This window comes from Dioscorea cayenensis, chromosome 26, assembly GCF_009730915.1.
Source record: "Dioscorea cayenensis subsp. rotundata cultivar TDr96_F1 chromosome 26, TDr96_F1_v2_PseudoChromosome.rev07_lg8_w22 25.fasta, whole genome shotgun sequence".
Taxonomy (NCBI): Eukaryota; Viridiplantae; Streptophyta; class Magnoliopsida; order Dioscoreales; family Dioscoreaceae; genus Dioscorea; species Dioscorea cayenensis.
The window spans coordinates 675,711-694,303 of record NC_052496.1 but is presented as its reverse complement, the minus strand read 5'-3'; the positions used below and the strand labels follow the sequence as shown (position 1 = coordinate 694,303).

At 36.1% G+C, this 18,593-nt stretch overlaps 3 protein-coding genes across 3 annotated transcripts; 2 read left to right on the top strand and 1 right to left on the bottom strand.

Annotated features, from left to right (window-relative positions):
• The first annotated feature begins 1,140 nt into the window (after positions 1–1,140).
• On the top strand, positions 1,141–6,096 carry LOC120253223 (lycopene epsilon cyclase, chloroplastic). The gene is made up of 11 exons (XM_039261549.1): positions 1,141–1,591; positions 2,208–2,379; positions 3,444–3,579; positions 3,670–3,780; positions 3,842–3,944; positions 4,330–4,473; positions 4,556–4,663; positions 5,030–5,126; positions 5,204–5,332; positions 5,615–5,747; positions 5,837–6,096. Exons 1-11 carry the CDS (start codon positions 1,283–1,285, stop codon positions 6,000–6,002), a joined length of 1,608 nt encoding a protein of 535 aa, XP_039117483.1. The 5' UTR covers positions 1,141–1,282; the 3' UTR covers positions 6,003–6,096.
• Positions 6,097–6,630: 534 nt separating this feature from the next.
• Positions 6,631–11,171, bottom strand: LOC120253092. Its single transcript, XM_039261365.1, has 2 exons — positions 7,517–11,171; positions 6,631–6,884 (listed from the first exon to the last, which is right to left on the bottom strand). Exon 1 carries the CDS (start codon positions 11,023–11,025, stop codon positions 7,618–7,620), a length of 3,408 nt encoding a protein of 1,135 aa, XP_039117299.1. The 5' UTR covers positions 11,026–11,171; the 3' UTR covers positions 6,631–6,884; positions 7,517–7,617.
• A 351-nt stretch (positions 11,172–11,522) lies between these two features.
• LOC120253050 (conserved oligomeric Golgi complex subunit 8) lies at positions 11,523–17,363 on the top strand. The gene is made up of 12 exons (XM_039261302.1): positions 11,523–11,735; positions 11,824–11,976; positions 12,710–12,858; positions 13,395–13,472; positions 13,588–13,681; positions 13,937–14,011; positions 14,473–14,769; positions 15,061–15,128; positions 15,214–15,268; positions 15,910–16,048; positions 16,536–16,720; positions 16,806–17,363. Exons 1-12 carry the CDS (start codon positions 11,592–11,594, stop codon positions 17,079–17,081), a joined length of 1,713 nt encoding a protein of 570 aa, XP_039117236.1. The 5' UTR covers positions 11,523–11,591; the 3' UTR covers positions 17,082–17,363.
• The last annotated feature ends 1,230 nt before the right edge of the window (positions 17,364–18,593 follow it).

The window sequence follows — 18,593 nt, the reverse complement described above, 5'->3', positions numbered from 1 at the left end:
ACAACTCGGAGAAAAAAAGAAAAAAAAGAAAAAAAACGCAAACAACCACCAATTATAATTAATTAGAATCCTGACAAAATAGAAAAAAAGACAACAAATTAGTTTTCAGGAATCATTTTGCTATTTTATTTTTAGAAACAACCATAAAAGAAAATCATTCATTTATAGTAGAACTGACAAAAGAGTACCCGGTTCTTCATGTGAGTTCTTAGGTGCACTCTCTTTTGTTATTGAAATAAAGCTTAAGTGATGTTTAAATCGTGATTAATGATAACAATTGAATTCACAATTTTTTTTTATTTTATTCTTGACTTATGAACATAAAAACAAATTAAGATGATGCATAGATATAATTTCTAATTTACCCAACTGAATGGAATATCTTGAAATTGTTAATTTTAATAAATATTATAAAATAAATAAATAATATTATTAATCAAAATGATATATATGTTTGAATTGAAATAAATTTATTTTACTTATTATTAATTTAATTAAAATAATTTGGAAGAATAATATATATATATATACAAATTTAAATTTCAAAACATTATATCAACATTCTAAATTATTTTAATAACAAAACTGCATCATTTAAAGGATAAAAACTCAGTTCAATTACTAAAAATATAGTCCATGAAATGTTTATATATCCTCTAACTTGTCAATTGATTTTTTTCTCAAAATTAATGAAAATTCAACAACTAAACTTATAACAAGAAGTGCCAATAAAACTCCACAATTAAGGATGAGAGAAAAAAAAAAAAAAAGTAAAATTATACATATATATTTTTTAATTCTCACAGACACACACATATATATATATGTTTCCATCTGTTCTTATTTAAAAATAAAAAATTAATATTCATAAAAACATTTTAAAAAAAAGTCTTCTAAACACAAATAGAATTAATTATTTAATTTTCACAATAAATAATAATAATAAAATTTCTTTTGAATATTATTGAAAATATTAGGTTGTCAGTGATGCATCTCTAGGCAGATCCAAAGGCCAAGATTTGCCCGCCAAATATCGTATAACCATCCCGGGCAAGAACGAGAGCCATATCCGAGAGCAAGACATGTTGGACCAATCATCATCCACCACGTGTCATATCTATCATTGAAGGCAAACCGTTCACCATCCTCTCTTCGCGCGGACGTCACTCCTTTGCTCGTTCTCTTCGACAAACCTCCTCTTCTCTCCAAAACCCTAGAACCAATCTCTCTTCTTGCCGCCATTGAAGCTTCTCTGGAACCACAGAAGGCCAGGAGTGTGGTGATGGAGTGTTTCGGGTGTGGTAGCTCGGCGGCGCTCTCTGTAGCTTTCCATGGATGGAGGTCACGGAGGAGGAGAGTGGTGGCATCTTCAGAGCAGAGGTTTCATCAGGGAGGGCAACGGGGACCTCTCCGATTAGTCGGAGGTAGTCGTGCCACTAGACCCGCTATGCCGGCGACTGTGAAAGTGGAGGATGAGGAGCTAGAGTTTGCGGATGATGAGGATTTCGTTAAGGCAGGAGGGAGTGAACTTTTGTTTGTGAGGATGCAGGAGAGGAAGCCTATGGAGATGCAGACCAAGATCGCTGATACGGTACTTCATTCTTAGTTCCAATGCCTTTCTTTTGTTATCTATGGTTAATTTTGCATTGTTTTCTATTGTTCTCTGGTTGGCTTCTATTTTGGGGTTTTGGTTTAGAGATTCAAATGCTATGTGTGCTTCCCATTGTTGTGTACTATGGCTAATGCTTTCGAATTTAGCAATGTAGTGAATCACAATTTTCTAATTATTTAGTGATTTTTTTTTCCACATTAGGGATCCACTAAAAACACTTCTCTGAATCATAGTGGTTGCAAAAGAACTAGTTGTTATTGTGGTTTTCTCCCTCATCCGGGGGAGGGAATTGCAGTAAAAGTGCAAAATTTGGGAATTAATTCCATGTTGTCCATTGTATGTAGTTAGAGAATCAGGAGTCTGTGTCTCAGATTTTTAGCTTACTGAAATGTGGCATATTGTTTGACAAGTAAAGGAATAAACTGGAAATTTACAGGGTTATTGAAGATTTGGTAATGCAAATCAGGCAGCTCTTTTTGATTGGCCAGTGTTCAGAATTTTGCTGCCATTGATTCACCTTACTTCTTCAGAAGAGTAATTTGGACAAAAAAAATGCAAATTTATTTTTGTTAAGCCATGGGTTTGTTTTGTGCAGCTGCAACCTATATCTTCTTCAGGTCCTGCCTTGGATATGGTGGTGATTGGTTGCGGCCCTGCTGGTCTTTCTCTGGCCGCTGAGTCTGCTAAGACGGGCCTGAAAGTTGGACTTATTGGTCCTGATCTCCCTTTCACAAATAATTATGGCGTGTGGGAAGATGAATTCAAAGGTACTTAATTTGCATTTTTTGTTTTTTTTGTTTTTTTTTTTCAGTGGTATCTGCCGTACATTAATATTATATTCTAATTAATGTGTTAAACTTTGAAAGCATTTTTTTTTAAGAATAATTTTAAGATCAAATATTGATATGAAATCACTTTTTTAAAATTATGGTATATAACTTTCAAATAATATGAGTTTAAGTTCCATTAGATATAGTTTTAGTAACAGATCACCGATTGTGAATGTAAACTCTGAGCCCAAATTTATATCATGTGGTGAAAATATATAATTTAATTTATTAATATTTGGTTTGTACATTCATGCCGGATTAATTGTACTAGTCACATTTATAAATATAAAAATAAAAATAATTTGGAGGAACTATCCAATTCTTTGGCGATGGTGTATTGTTGACTATCAATTCATACACAAGTTGATTTGATTGTGACAAGTGATAAACAGATGATATTGCTATTAAAATGGTTAAAGCTGGTTGCATTAAATTCATAGATCTGACTTTTGATCCTATTTTTATCTTTTCAATTCTGACAAGTGTGAATTAGTCATCTTCTCTGCCAAGAATAATTATGTACATTTTCTCGTCACAATACTATATAAAGCAATAAAAAAGGGCTTTCTTTTTTCTTGTCAAGTCTTTCTAACAGGAAGGATCTCCAACTTCTTTGTCAAGTGGAAAGCAGAGCCTTATCTATTCATTATTTTATTAAAAAAGCTTGGTGGAGTCATAATTTGGAAAATTGAAAGGTTTTGCGGGTTAGGAAACCAGCTGCAACTGTGCTCTTCCAAATTAGAAGCTAATGAAATGACAATTAACTAACATGACATTATATTCTAATGTTGGGAATGAGTTAATCCGTTCATCACTTCATATACACATGTACAACAACTGGAATACGTTCAGCTATGTTACATGATGAAGTGATGAACTTCATCAGTGGAAGAGGCACTGTGGTGTTTTTCATAGTGTTGCATGATGAACTTCTAAATTTTGCTTCTATTAGAGGGGCCCATTCATGTTGCATTCATTATGATCTTAAACTCTTCCTTCAGATCTTGGATTAGAAAACTGTATTGAGCATGTTTGGAGAGATACAATTGTGTATCTTGACAGTAACGATCCAATCCTAATTGGCCGTGCATATGGAAGAGTCAGTCGGCATCTGTTGCATGAAGAGTTGATAAGAAGGTAAACATCATCCTTCCTTCTTTTACTCAATTTCTTAAGTTTCACAATGCTGGTTGCTCTTGTAAAAGCTGTTGTGCCAAATCCATCTAGGTGTCATGAGTTTGGTGTTCACTACCTTGACTCAAAAGTGGATAAGATCATTGAAGCAAATGATGGTTGTAGTGTTGTGGTCTGTGAAGGAGGCTTGAATATTCCTTGCAGGTTGGTTGGTTATTGTGAATTTTAGTTGCTAATTACACATGCCTAACATCAGAATTTACAGGCTTGCTACTGTTGCTTCTGGAGCAGCTTCTGGAAAGCTTCTCCAGTATGAGGTAGGCGGGCCACGTGTTTCTGTGCAGACTGCATATGGTGTTGAAGTTGAGGTAGGACACATGCTCACTCTCTAGCAATTTCAATGTGTCAGCATAATGATCTTTATTAGCAAGTCTTTCATGTTTTTTGCATTTTTGTCTTTTCATCATACACTGCATTTCTCCTCCGTGTTTGGCAGTTCCTTTTCCAGCATATAACATAACATGCAACAGGACATATAAAAAACAAATCTTAAGTAATATTATCTTTGATCATACTATTCACAGTGTTATGGATTATACTGCCCTGAAGAAAACTCATTTCGTTGAAACAAGCAGTATGTGAAACAATGAAACTGTTACTTCATTTCACAAATTATGATCAAAACATTTATTCCTGATAATTTCCTTCCATTATTAGCTATCCATTCTTTCAGTTCCCATTTTCTATTTTCAGGTGGAAAACAATCCATATGATCCCAGCTTAATGGTTTTCATGGACTACAGAGACTGTGTGAAAGAGAAAAAAGAATTGCCGGAGGAAATATATCCCACATTTCTTTACGTCATGCCCATGACAGCCACAAAAGTTTTTTTTGAGGTTTGTTGTCATTTCAATCTAAATCCTTCAAGCTTTCTCTTTGTTTGGGCTGTAGTGTTCATATTTGAAAGTTCTGATACAGGAAACATGTTTGGCATCCAGAGATGCCATGCCTTTTGATCTTCTCAAGGAAAAACTCATGTTGCGGTTGGATACCATGGGTATTCGAATAACAAAAGTCTATGAGGAGGTAAAATATTATCATAGGAGCAATGGGACCATTATCACGTTTCTAATGTGAAAAACTTATTTCTAATCTATTGGGGAAAGCAAGTTACAAGATCCATTTAGAAGATAATATTCAACTGTATCACATCAATCACTGTAACATCCAATGTTCAAATAACATCAAGCTTTTCTTAATACTAACATATTTTCTTCTGCGTGACTTGTCATGGCAAAGTTTTAATATCAAGGCGTTTTCGTGATGCATCTGTTTTACCAAATGCTTAATCTTGAGTTTATAAATTAGACTTTCAACCTGGATTCTAGTCTTTCTTTAAAGCAGTCAAGACTCTGAAAACTTGGATGATTGAAATATCTAACATATTTCCAGGAATGGTCTTACATCCCTGTTGGTGGATCACTGCCAAACACAGAACAAAAAAACCTTGCATTTGGCGCTGCAGCAAGCATGGTGCATCCAGCAACAGGTATGTCTACTCCATGTTTCAATCCATATCCTTCTGACTTAACTGGCAACCATGATTAATCAGGTGTCTGATAACAGGATATTCAGTTGTGCGATCCTTATCTGAAGCACCTGCTTATGCTTCCGCAATAGCAAATATATTAACTAGGAAGCTCTATTCCGAACAAAATAGTCTGATTGGAAGTACAATTAACCCTTCAACACTAGGTATGAAGCTCCAATAAATCTAGTGTTTATACAGTTTTCTTTGCCAGTATATTTCGAACAAAATCTCCTAGCCTTGTGTATAAACTTGATGCCAAATAATGAACATAAAATAGAATCTTGCCATATTGAAGCTACTGAACACACTTTTATTTCATTCATACAATTTAAATCTTGTCATATACAGTATCTAGGAATGGCATATAGAAATTCAATCTACTTACAATACGTGGCCTGCACATACATTGTTATGATTTCATACTAATATACTTTGTTTGAAATTAGCCTGGAAAACTCTATGGCCACAAGAAAGGAAACGTCAGAGAGCATTTTTTCTTTTTGGTTTAGCATTGATCACACAATTGGACATCGAAGGCATCAGAATATTCTTTCAAACATTTTTCCGCTTACCGAGTTGGTGAGTTTGATGCTAATGAACTCTGAACTTCAACACCAACCAAACTCTATTCTTCGCTGCTTTCTTAGATCCAGAAATTGTTTTTGCAGGATGTGGCAGGGTTTTCTTGGCTCCACTCTTTCATCAGTAGATCTCATATATTTTGCTTTCTATATGTTTGTCATAGCACCGAACAGTTTGAGAATGTGCCTTGTCAGACATCTGGTTTCTGATCCTACTGGAGCTACCATGCTGAAGACATACTTCACTCTCTAAGTATCTTTCTTTCTCTACTATTTTCTGCATGTAATTAGGCTATCCTTATTTGATTTTGTTACATACAATAAATAAAGTTTTGATTGTGTATATATATATATGTTCATCAGAAAGTGTCGAGTTTATTTTGTTGCGAAAGTTATATTGCACTTATTTCCTGACTTTCTTGTCTGGACGAAGGGAAAAATATAGCAGAAGAAAATGAATCAGATAATAACTGTGACACCACACTTTTGGTGATGAATATTATATCCATATTTTTGGCTTTGGTCATTCAACCTAAAAAAAAAAAAATAAAGTGGTCTCGAATTTAGACCTATATACTGAAAAATGTTGTCCAATCTTAAACTAAAATAAAGAATGTTTTCAGGATCAAAAGTGCAATTATATTGATTATAAATGAGTCTTTTATTATGGGTGATAACAATAATTATCAAGAGGTTCCAACTTTGTCACCAACAAGAAAAGATTTTTCAAGCACATGCACTTACCAACAGGAATGGTTATGATCACAGCTTGGCAGGTGAAAACGTGCTAACATTCAATGTCCATTCAATCATTCTAACATTGAACAAACATATCAAATGAGATTTCTGCAAATTTAGCGCAAGATCAAAGAACTAGTTAGTTAAACAAAAGCAAACCACACTGAATAAATAGACATGAGATGTGAACAAATCTTCTTTGCTAGATGTTCTATTAAAACCATTTGACTACAACAAAACCAGAAGTAGGATGATACAGTCAGAGCAGGTAAGAAGCAACTCTTGAGTTTACAAACTTCATTGTAATTGTATCAAAAGTTACTGATCCAAATGGATAAGCAGAAAAACGAAACATCTACACCTCCAGAGTACCCAGGTAACAGATATATGTTGGTCACTGCAAAGACATGGTATTTTCAATGTTACAGAAGAAATGCTCATCAAGAATGTCAATAGTTTTGCAAGCTCATAGGAAAAAGGGGAAACAATGCAGTTTGATGACTTGCATATTTACCCAAAATAAAACAGAGCAGGAACAACACAGCAATGCTTAGTTGATGCATTATAAAAGAAACAAAAGAAATGATACATAAAATTTTCAGTGCTGAGAAATTGATAAGAGATACATAACAAACAATTTGGTTATGCAAAACCTATTATGTTCCTAGCTTGTGAGTTAAAGTGATTCAATAAACAATTCGAGTTAAACTGGAAAGTTTATGTACATGAGGCAGAATTAATGACACAAGCTATGATACTTCGATGTAAACCAAACATATTATTTAAATCAAATGCAACGCAAAAGCTTTTGATGGCAAGAAAGACTTAGATATATATGTATACATTCAAGTTCAAACTCATTAACCCAGATGTTAGACTATTAGTAATTACAATACACCCTTTGATACAACCAAGTCTATTTTAGATAGTCATATTGCAAGGAAACCAATTAAAGTCAAAAGCTTAAGTTGATAAAATGAGAGGTTAGTTAAGGCTACATCAAGAAGACATTTCACATAAACAAGTTACCTTTCAGGCTCATCTTGGAAAGATACATCAACATGCCATCATCATAAGAAGCTCTCCAATATCCCAAAGTACGGAAGTTGATTCACATCTAGAGTCAAGTCTTAGTAAAGTCTGCCAGTGCAATCAGGAGCGCCACAATAGCAATCTTTTCGTTTTATGTTACCCTCAGAATCACGAACCTGATCGATTGTGTAGTTGTAGTGATATGTCAACTCTTGAAGTGGTGGGATATTATCAGCAGCAAAAAACATTATGTGAGGAATTCTCTTGTCATCATGGTCATAGAGGACATTTTGGGCATAGAGGTTTGGAGAGCAGCTGTGATTGATGAATCGCCCAACATTTCCACAGTCAGCTGCATCAATAGTAAAGCCAGAATCTTCCTTGACTTCACCAAGAGGGTTAGACTGCAAGGCCGGAATGAGAGTTGGCAGGCCCTCCCAGAGAGCCTGATCATCATAGTTATGGCCAATATCAAAAAGATACTCATCGTTGCACCGTTGTTCAGCTTCTGATTCCTGGAGTAGCTCTCCAATGTACTCACAGATGAAACTACCTGATTGTATGGAAGACAAGGATCTCACTCCCCAGCCTCTTGATCTGGTTTTGAAGACCTCAAGAGGTATTTTGATACCATGCTGACTAACCCTGTTACTGCAGGATGGAGGACACTTGCAGGAGGGGCCGCACTCATAAACAAGAGGCTTTGCTTGGATAATGGCACCACTGAAGTTATAAGGAATTTCCCCTCCATTCTTAATCGCACAAGCACAGTTAACTGAATCTAAGCACCCATTAGTGCATTCACAGCCAACTGGAGGGGTCGGGATATACCATGAAGGAGCTATGACCTTGGTGATGTACTTGAAAGGCAGTGGCTGGTCACTATCAATATTATTAATAACACAAATGGGGATGATCTCCTTCCCATTGGATATGTCTTTAACACATAGTCCTTCACGTTCTTTCAATTTCTTTGATTTCTTCACTTCTTTCAGACCAATGTCTGGTTGTCCAGGTATCCTTCTCAGCCTGAACTTAAAAACATCACCATGTTTGCCTCTCTCTTTCCAGTAACTCTCCACAAGGTACAAGCCATCATATGTAAACGTCGAGACTAACTTTGGTTTTGAATCGTGAGACTCGCTTGCCTTAGTCTCCTTAAAACCATAGATCACTCGAACTGGTGTCTTGGTCTCTATACTGTTCTTTAGTGCCAGATTACCACGCTCAAGCTTTTGATCACTACCCTGTATCTCACCTTTCTGAGGATTCCCTCCAGAACCAGAATAAATCAAGACATCTGAAGATTCTGAACTGTCTAAATCATCAGGATAGCCACCAGAAGCCACAATACTTGTTGCAACATTTATATCACCCAACTTGGTCGCATCTATCCCACCTTGAAATGGTCGGTGGAGACCAATAATGGATAGTTCAACCCTGTAGTGGAATTCATCACCGACTTCCACTCCAGGAACCACTCCAACAAAATTCTTCCCTTTGTTCACCCACTCATTATGCTCCTTAAGAATATTAGCTGCCATCAAATCAATCCTGTTACCCCGGTTTGGGTCCGCTCTTTTGGATTCTTCTCTCTGCAAGAGCTTCCGGACAATCACCTGAAATAATCGCAGCGTTTTCTTCACACTGTTTCGAGTGACAACCCCTTCATTACCACCACTTTCAGGAGGACACGGCATGGAAGGACCCAATGGAGTCAAGGTGACATCAAATTGGCGAGTTTTTTTATGTGCAACAAGTGCTTGTCTAATTTCATCCTCCCAATGCAATGAACCATTTTCATCATTTACAGCTACTAAACTCGTACCCTGAGAACTAGCCACTCCAGCAGAGAGCTTGCCAGACGCTTTTCCATTTCTCTTCACTTTGTTCTTTGGGGTAACAGTCTGAGATCTACTTTTTATAGGTTTCTTGCCCTGCTTCCATGGGCAGTTTTCAGCGGTCGTAAGAGCCTGAACAGTCTGAGATCCACTTTTTATAGGTTTCTTGCCCTGCTTCCATGGGCAGTTTTCAGCGGACGTTAGAGCCTGAACAATCAACCTATCCGCATAACTTACCAAATCCTCCTGCTCTTGGGCAGACAGAACAATACTTTTCTCCTGGGATCTAACCAAGGACTTACGGGCGAGCTTCTTAGTGTTTTTTCGAATCATCAAACATCTGCTGTCTTCTTCTCTTTCTGGCAAACTAGAACCATCTCTGTCAACTATTTTAATTCTAGATGGGGATGTGGCATCTAGCTGAAAAGGCCTGTTCTCTTGTAATCCAAATTTAGTACTCTTGGCATCATGTTTCAAGTTATCCACTTCCATCTTCTTCTCCGAAACTGACCTATTTAAAGTCATCTTCTTGCCTTCTCCTTCAGCAACATTCTCTCTCGAATGAATGTTTTCCAAAGACCGGACACAAACCAGGCCCATATTTTCTATAGTTCTCTCTTTGGCTTGTTTGGTGGCATTCCCCTTTTCCTCAACCTCAACCTCACCAACAGGAACAACAACCTGGTTTGAGCTTTTATCCACTACTTTCTGCTTCAATGCAAGCTTCTTCAGAACATCCACATTAGCATCCTTCTGAACAACAGAAGCAGACTCAACGACCTTCTCATTATCCCCTGGTTTCACATCAAGCTTCTGGTCACCATCCACATTGCTGACCTTTGGAGACTCAGAACCATCCCGACCAATCTCACTGTCGCTCTCAAGCTTCCGGCCATCCACATCACCAACCTTCAGAACAACAGAAGAAGAACCAAACTCCCTGCTATTATCCCTTGGCTTCACCACAAGCTTTTGAACACCCTCTGCACTCTTGGCTTTTGGAGAATCATTAGTGTCCAGACCAATCTCATCATCTTTGTTAACCTTCTCAACACATTCAATTTCCTTCCCATTGTGCTTCTCCTCCGCTTCCATGCTTTTGCCCACATGAGTAGCTGGAGCTGGATCAACAAGTCTGCTTCCAGTGTTTTCCACAATTCTTCCATCTAATTCAACATTCTCATTTCCTCTCACAATCAAACTCTCATCTTCCAAAGCCTTCATCAGCGGAGGAGCTTTGCTTCCACAACCAGCAGGAAAAGTCCTAATCGCCGAGACTTTCCGTCTCCTGGGAGGAGGATACATCTTCAAAACAAGCTCTTTCGCCTTACCGACCTCCACATCCATCTTTTCTTCACCTCCAACAGCCTCCGATGGAGCACCTCCATCACCAACAATCAAATCCACGGATTCTCCATTAAATACCTTCAAAGACTCATCAAGCCCCGTCCGATCCGAAGCCGCCTTCTCAAATTCCTGGGGAAGCGACACTTCCTTAGTAGCGGATACTAAAACCGGATCATCTGGAACAGAAGTTGGATGAATTTCTTCCGCGGGATTCACCAAATCGGCAAGCTTCGGGGCGTGAGGACCGCAACCCTTGGGGAAGTGCCTAATGGCTGACACTCTCCTCCGCTTGTACTTGACCGGAGGATCATCCGCCATGATTCAAACTCCTCAATTCCTTCCCAAATTCGATAGGAGATGGAGAAACGATGCAAACCTAGAATCAAACGAGAAACCAGTGGTCGCTAGGGTTCCAAGAGACGAATTTAGAGGGCGTTCTTCCCCAAATTCGTTTCATCTGAAGCCAATTAAGTGATGGAGTTTTTACTTCCCGCCCCTTGAAAAACAGCGAAATCCTTTTTCCCAAATTTTTATTAAATAATAATTAACTTTAAAAATGGTATAATTTTTTAAATATTTTATATCTAATATCATATTATACCACAAGAGATTATATTTATAATAGAATTAAATGGTCCTACAAAAATCAAATTAAAAAGATCAAATTTATTTTTAACTTTGTATATTCTATACATAATAATTATTAATCTATTCATAGAGAAAAAAAAAAATACTATAAATATAAATTTTTAATTAATTCTAAACGGGTCGGATCCGAAAGCTAACAACCCGATCCTATTAGACTGGGGTCTCGCGAGAGAGAGAGAGAGAGAGAGAGAGAGAGATGCAATAGATCTATAGATCTCGAGCTTGGGCTTGCTCCCATGGAGATCGAGAAGAGGAATCCAGGAGGAGGAGAGGACGAGGAAGCAGCCATGGCGATAGCGGGACTTCTCACTCTCTCCAGCGCTGTCCAACAGCCTTACGTCTCGGAGCTCCTCTCCTTCACCCTTGATCGCCTGCACAAAGTATTCTTCCATTCTCTTCCCTTTCTCTCTGGCTTTGTGATTCGTTGTTTAGATATTCTGGGTTGTGGATCTATCGTTGTCATTGCAGGAGCCGGAGCTCCTCCGCGTGGACGCTGAGCGGATCCGGAGGCAGATGCAGGAGGTGGCCGTCGGGAACTACGGGGCTTTCATATCTGCGTCGGAAGCTTTATCGTTCATTCGTGAGAAGCTTACGGACTTTGACAAGCACCTCGAGTCACTGGTATTCTCGCTCTCTTCTCTCTGTCTCTTTGATCAGAAACTCTGTTCTCTTGTTAGTTGAAATAGAATAATTGACTTCAAGCAATCCTTAATCTAGAAATGGAAGTGTTGTATTATACGTTCAGGCTGGATAGCATTAGCTTGTGCTAGTGTTGTTCTTGTGTTCTGTGATTAGATATTGAGAGTTTGGATTTCAATGCATCTGAACATAAGGACTATTCTCTGTAGGACGCCCAATTTGTTTGGCATCTAACTTTTTTCATGCAGTGCATGTTATAAAATAAACTGAAATTATTCTCAGAGAATGGATCCTTTTTTACTGATATCCGTGGTAGAGTTTGTATTTAGGTTTGTTATATTGTCATTTGCTCTAACATAAAGTGTTTTTCTGTTTCTATTGTCGTGATTTAGCTGATGATGCATTCAATTGTTGAGAAATTTTTAGCCATATTGTGTTCTTACATGAGTTCTGTGTTTTGAACCTATGGTTTTGTGAGATGTGGCAGACCACATTTTTGTTTTTTTAGTCACTTCCAGACATGTTATTTCTCTTTGTTCTGAATTTCTCCCACTTTATTATTATTATAATTTTTCAATCATGAAATGCCCTTGCACTTATGACTGCATTTCATTTTGGACTGCAATATTTTTGTGAATGCACATTAGATGTTAGAATTATGTTTAGCAGTGGCCTGGAAGCAGTTCTGTTTGACCATTTCTTTGTTCCATTGCAGATAACTGAGATTCCAAATCTCACTTCTGGTTGTACTGAGTTTGTTGAATCTGCCCAACAAATTCTGGAGGAGCGAAAAATTAATCAGACATTATTAGCCAATCATAGCACGTTGCTTGACTTGCTTGAAATACCACAGCTTATGGATACGTATGTCTTGATCGAGCATTAAGATAAAGTTTTTAATTTGAATGACTTATGTAATTCTAAAGGGGGTTTCCGTTGTATTTATTTAGTCAATAAGTTGCTATTCTGTTTCTGCTTGTTGATGATATATTTGAATTTAAGCTGCATTATTCATCACATCAGCTGCTTTATTGAGTTAAAGATTTATATATATATATATATATATATATATTGTCATTTTTTCTTGGGATCTTGGACTCATTGCTGATTTCTAGAATTTACTTACAACAGTGTAATTCGTGTCAATTGCTTGATTTTTTTGCCCAACTTGAGGATTCCATTAGCCACATATGTTTGTAGAGCCCTCCTTGGTTAATGAAATGGTCACAGTAGATGGTTTGAATTATCCACACTTGGAGTAAACGTAAATTTATAACTTCTATTATTTGTTGCTTTGAAACCTCTGTTGCGCATAAATTTTTGATGTCATAATAAAATTTTCCTTTAACTTGGTTCTGTTGAGAATTTTCTTAAAGTTGCTTTCATTATTTTCTTCTTAGATGCATACGTAATGGAAATTATGATGAAGCTCTTGATTTAGAAGCTTTTGTCAACAAACTGTCAAAGATGCATACAGAGTAAGTTCACTATCATTTTTGTTGCTATTGTTGTTATTTACTTTGATAAACAGTTTCTGTTACAATTGAGCCGTAGATTCATAACATTATCAAGCATTTGATTCTTGGAATCAAGGTTACCTGTCATTCAGGCACTAGCAGCAGAAGTCAAGCAGACAACACAATCTATGCTTTCTCAGCTTCTTCAGAAACTTAGATCAAATATTCAGGTAATTACAAGTATTTTCAGAAGTTGTTTGATGTAGTTTGTTTTTTATATAAACATATGAAATATTTTATGTATTTGCTCATAATATTATGACCATTGTTTCATCCTTGTTAAGAATCAGTATTCTAAATAGTCCGTGCTGGTTTATCAAGTGATCCTGAGCTTCAAAATTTGCTTTCTAAAAGCAATGGCCCCCCATTCCCTTTCCCTGAATATGTATGTAACTTATCGTTGATGTTATCTTGATCATCTGCAGTTGCCAGAATGTCTCCGTATTGTTGGCCACCTGAGACGCATTGGAGTATTCACAGAATCTGAAATGCGTCTGCAGGTATGCTTGATATTTGGTTACATGATCTTTTGGTTTGTCTTTTATAATTTTATGGGCAACCCCCTTTTTTTCCAAAATCTGCAGTCTACTTCTGCTTGTTGAGACGTTGAATTTTTGATTTAATTTAAGTTTGATAAAATTTTATAATAAATTACTGTATTATATGCTTTCTGTTTTTGCATATTTGGATGATCATTAAATTGTTGAGTTTACACATCAGATATTTGGCTCTGGACTTCTAGTCTAACACTTACTAGGCATTGAGACTTGAATCAAGAGGTCAATGGCTGATATTTTCAGTATATTTTGTCAATTTTGAATATAAAAGATTCTACTGGACCAATGTTGATTTAAAGGAGAGGGGAATGATTTATGCCACATCCATTTATGAATTAATCCATCTATATAATTTGTTTGGCCTTCAAACATTATTTCTGATATTTAATCTTATCTGTGTGCAGTTCTTAAGGTGCAGAGAGGCATGGCTCTCAGGCATCCTCGATGACCTGGACCAAAGAAATGTTTATGACTATTTAAAAGGGATGGTAAACTGCCATAGGATGCATTTATTTGATGTTGTTAATCAATACAGAGCAATATTCAACAATGATAAATCTGGGAGTGAGGAAAACTATGATGGCGGACTTCTCTTCAGTTGGGCAATGCATCAGATTAAAAACCACCTGATTACTCTTGAAGCCATGTTACCGAGGATTACCGATGGTGGATCACTGTCAAATATACTAGATCAATGCATGGTACATTTACCATAGTTGTCCATTGTGTTCATTCTTGTGATAGGTCTGCTATATGACTTCAAGAATTAAAGAACTTTTTTGTTGAAATCGTGTCCAAGCTCATGTCTTGTATTATAAATTTCCCTGTTGACAAAAAGTTATGTTTCTTGGTCACTATAAATTTCCCTGTTGACAAAAAGTTATGTTTCTTGGTCACTGACCTAGTTCTGTTCATAACTCTTGTTCTTCTTCTTCCATTCTATTGTGTGTATTTATGTCATATTAATTTATTTTTAATTCCATTCTTTACAGTATTGTGCAATGGGGCTTGGGTTGGTTGGCTTGGATTTCCGAGGATTGCTCCCACCTCTATTTGAAGAGTAAACAGTCATTTCTATTTCAATTTGGTGGGATAACTTTTTTGTTTTATCTATTCTTTTACTAAGATTACTTGGTTATTTGCAGTGCAGTTTTCAAATTATTCTCAAAGAATATGAACACAGCTGTTGAGAATTTTCAGGTATGAGAGTTTATAAAAATCTTAGATTCTTAAATATATATTTTTTAAAATATGATTATTGGTAATAGTTCACTTCTTGAATATCTTCTAAAGTGCCATAGACCAGTACTAAGCATAAAGTCGCATTGAAGTTTGTTTGTCTTTCTTCCATGTCATATATATTTTATAATGTTTGCCAGGTCTTTCCGTATTTGGCTTCATTTTAGCTGAACTATAATTTGTTGTAATTATGTTGCCAAAAGTTGCATTGAAGTTTATTGGTCCTTAATGCCATTTATATTCTTAAATTTCTGCCAAGTCTCTTCGTTTCGTGGTTACATTTTAGCAGAACTGTAATTTGTTGTAGACCATTACTTCGGCTAAAGTTGTATTGAAGTTTATTGGCCCTCAATGATTTACATTCTAAAATATTTTGGCAGGTCTCTTCGTTTCCTTGCTACATTTTAGCTGAACTGTAATTTGTTTTAGACTACTACTTATCCTAAGGTTGCATTGAAGTTTATTGGCCCTATATTTATATTCTAATATGTTTGAAGTCTTTTTGTTTCCTGGCTATTATCCAGAGTTTAGAAACAAAGTTGTTTGGCGAATGCAACTTTTTTTTTTTTTCAGTTTCCCATACTCAAATTCACCTTTTGTAGGTGGTTTTGGATTCACATCGTTGGGTTCCTTTGCCACCTGTGGGCTTCACAGCCAATGGTGCAATTGATGAAAGCAATGATGATGTAACTCCACCTTCTATTTTGATGGAGCACCCTCCTGTTGCTGTGTTTGTTAATGGTGAGTTTTCTCCCGAGTACCTCCTTTAGTGGCTATATATTTTTGTTTCTTTTGATGATCTCTACTCATGTTGTTTGATTTTGAGACAATGTGCAATCAAGATAGCCATCTGTTTAAGACATTGCTATGCTGCTAAAATGTTTTTCCTGGTGACATTTATTATTCTCATCTCCCTATTCCAACTATTAAAATCTTGTATATGTACCACTTTTCTTCTCCATTTTTAAAAGTGGATAAACCACAAATGCTGTAAAATGAAGATACAGATACAAGTAAGAACAAAATTGTTGAAGCACACTGTATCTGAACTCTTGATCTCATTCTGAATTTGTTGCTATTGTAGAAGACAACTGTATGTCATTCAGGGGGAGGTATTTGTTCATTTAATATTAGCCTTTACAGAAGATGATCGTTCAATAAAATATTTCAACTAATCTGTAAAATAATTATCCTGAATTGTCTAATTCTTTTCCTTTGTCCTCTGCAGGTTTCTCAGCAGCTATGAACGAATTACGACCTTGTGCACCTTTAAGCTTAAGACATGTTTTGGCCCAGGAGGTTATCAAGGGACTACAATCTGTTTCCGACTCATTATTAAGATACAATTCTATCCGCTCTCTCCGTGGAAATGAGTCTACCCTCTTCTTCTCACTTTGCCAAGCATTTCTGGAGGTCATCTCTGATCTATGTTCCAGACCTGTATTCTGACTGCCTGGATTTACCAAATACGTAACCGGCTTCTTTTGATCATTTTCAGGTCGCTTATCCTTATTGTGCAACATGCTTCGGTCGGTGCTATCCCAACGGGGCCAATTTAATCACAGACCATAGGAATGTGTTAGACGGTCTTAGCCAATTAGTTGCAGTGTCTCCCGCAAGAGGACTTAAAACACATCTTATAGATAAAACAGCAAACGGGGAAACCAAGCTAACTGATAACGGAAATGCAGATGTTGGTGAAGTATTAGAGGTTCGTACTGTAGACAAAACCGACGCAGGCCCTGTAGAATCAGACACCCAAATCAGTAAATAGGTTTTCTTTTTAAAATTTTTTAGTTGTTTGATTAATTGTTTCTTATAAAGGATGTGTGCATCTGTTCTCTTCATGCTGCACTGACTTGTTGATGTTCTAAGCTGATCCTCTTGACTGTGGAAGCAAGAGTAAGATGCATAATGCATTCTTTGTTTACAGTTTCGGTTACAATTATACAAATATAGATCATCTAGTGTCATCCGGAGTAAATCTTTTGTAAAACTTAAGACTGTTTAGTATTTATTAATGTGAGGTTATTACTTCTGAGCTAGCGTTGTTGTACAGGCGACATGGTATTTCACAAGAATATATTATGTTTTGCAACTAGCCAATGTTAGCGGATTTTGACAATTCATCCTAAATAAAGTCTAATTTTTAGATTGTAGATTAGAGTGGACTGAGATCCAACGTGTGTGTGTATATAAATATATATATATATATATTCTCTCATATTGATTTGGGGACAACTTTAAAATTAGAGCATGTTATTTTCTCTGTAGAGTGTTTGTGTATTATTAATAGACGGATTCAAATATTTGTATATTTAAAATTAGAGCATAACTACGTTGAGGAGGTGTTTATGCATATCTCTTACATAGCTTATCCATATTTGTTAAAAAGAAAAGCATATTATTTTTTGCTAGCATTAGTTTATTTGGGGAAAAAAAATCATACTAAATAAGGCTAGGATATTATTTATTTATTGATTTATTGAAAAAAAAACAAAAAGATATGCCAATAATTAAAGAATTTTCTAGGTAGAAATGCACTTTTGCCATATAAACGAACCTCACCTATGATTCAATGTGGTTTTTGAGCTTAAAAAAAGAAATTCAATTATATAACAAAAAATATAAGTAAAATAATAAATATTCCAATCATAATTCCACATCAAACATAACAAATATATAAATAAAAACAACTAAAAAGCCTTTTTCAAAAAAAATCCCAATTCCCAAATCCCATGTTCAGAGAGGTTTGACAGGGTCATGTCCAGCGGTGGTGGTTCAGAAAGTAGAAAGTACAACCTGTTTGGACGAGAAGAACACGCTGGTCCGTTAGAAGCTGTTAAGCCTCTGACCATCTCCTGATTACCTTCAAAACACTTAATTATAGAGACAGGAAGAATAACAAGAATGAGAAGGAGGAGGAGCTACATAAATACATATCCCACAAACATATATATATATATATATATATATATTTATTTATTTATTTAATTTGTGTATATATATATACACACAAAAACAAACATCAAGAGAGTGGAAGGGAGGAGGTTGGAAGGACTAGGATATATCCATCCATCTCCTCCCTCTCCATCTCTCTCTATTCATCCTTCTTCATTCTCCTCTCTCTCTTTTGATATTATATATATATATATATATGAAAGACTTGTTATTCAACTTTCATATTATTAGCTTATAATATATGATTATGTTTGTAATAAGAGAGGATTAGGGAAAGGAAAAGGTGGGATTATTTATATTGGGTTATTGAATGGAGACACAGGTA

Bases quoted from the DNA above. Each gene is read 5' to 3' on its own strand.
- LOC120253223 (XM_039261549.1), top strand. From the start codon at position 1,283: ATGGAGTGTTTCGGGTGTGGTAGCTCGGCGGCGCTCTCTGTAGCTTTC. The intron at 4,474-4,555 runs GTTTGTTGTCAT...GTTCTGATACAG, and splicing joins CCACAAAAGTTTTTTTTGAG to GAAACATGTTTGGCATCCAG. The intron at 5,333-5,614 runs GTATGAAGCTCC...GTTTGAAATTAG, and splicing joins AATTAACCCTTCAACACTAG to CCTGGAAAACTCTATGGCCA.
- LOC120253050 (XM_039261302.1), top strand. From the start codon at position 11,592: ATGGAGATCGAGAAGAGGAATCCAGGAGGAGGAGAGGACGAGGAAGCA. The intron at 13,682-13,936 runs GTAATTACAAGT...GATCATCTGCAG, and splicing joins AACTTAGATCAAATATTCAG to TTGCCAGAATGTCTCCGTAT. The intron at 14,012-14,472 runs GTATGCTTGATA...ATCTGTGTGCAG, and splicing joins AATCTGAAATGCGTCTGCAG to TTCTTAAGGTGCAGAGAGGC.
- LOC120253092 (XM_039261365.1), bottom strand. From the start codon at position 11,025: ATGGCGGATGATCCTCCGGTCAAGTACAAGCGGAGGAGAGTGTCAGCC.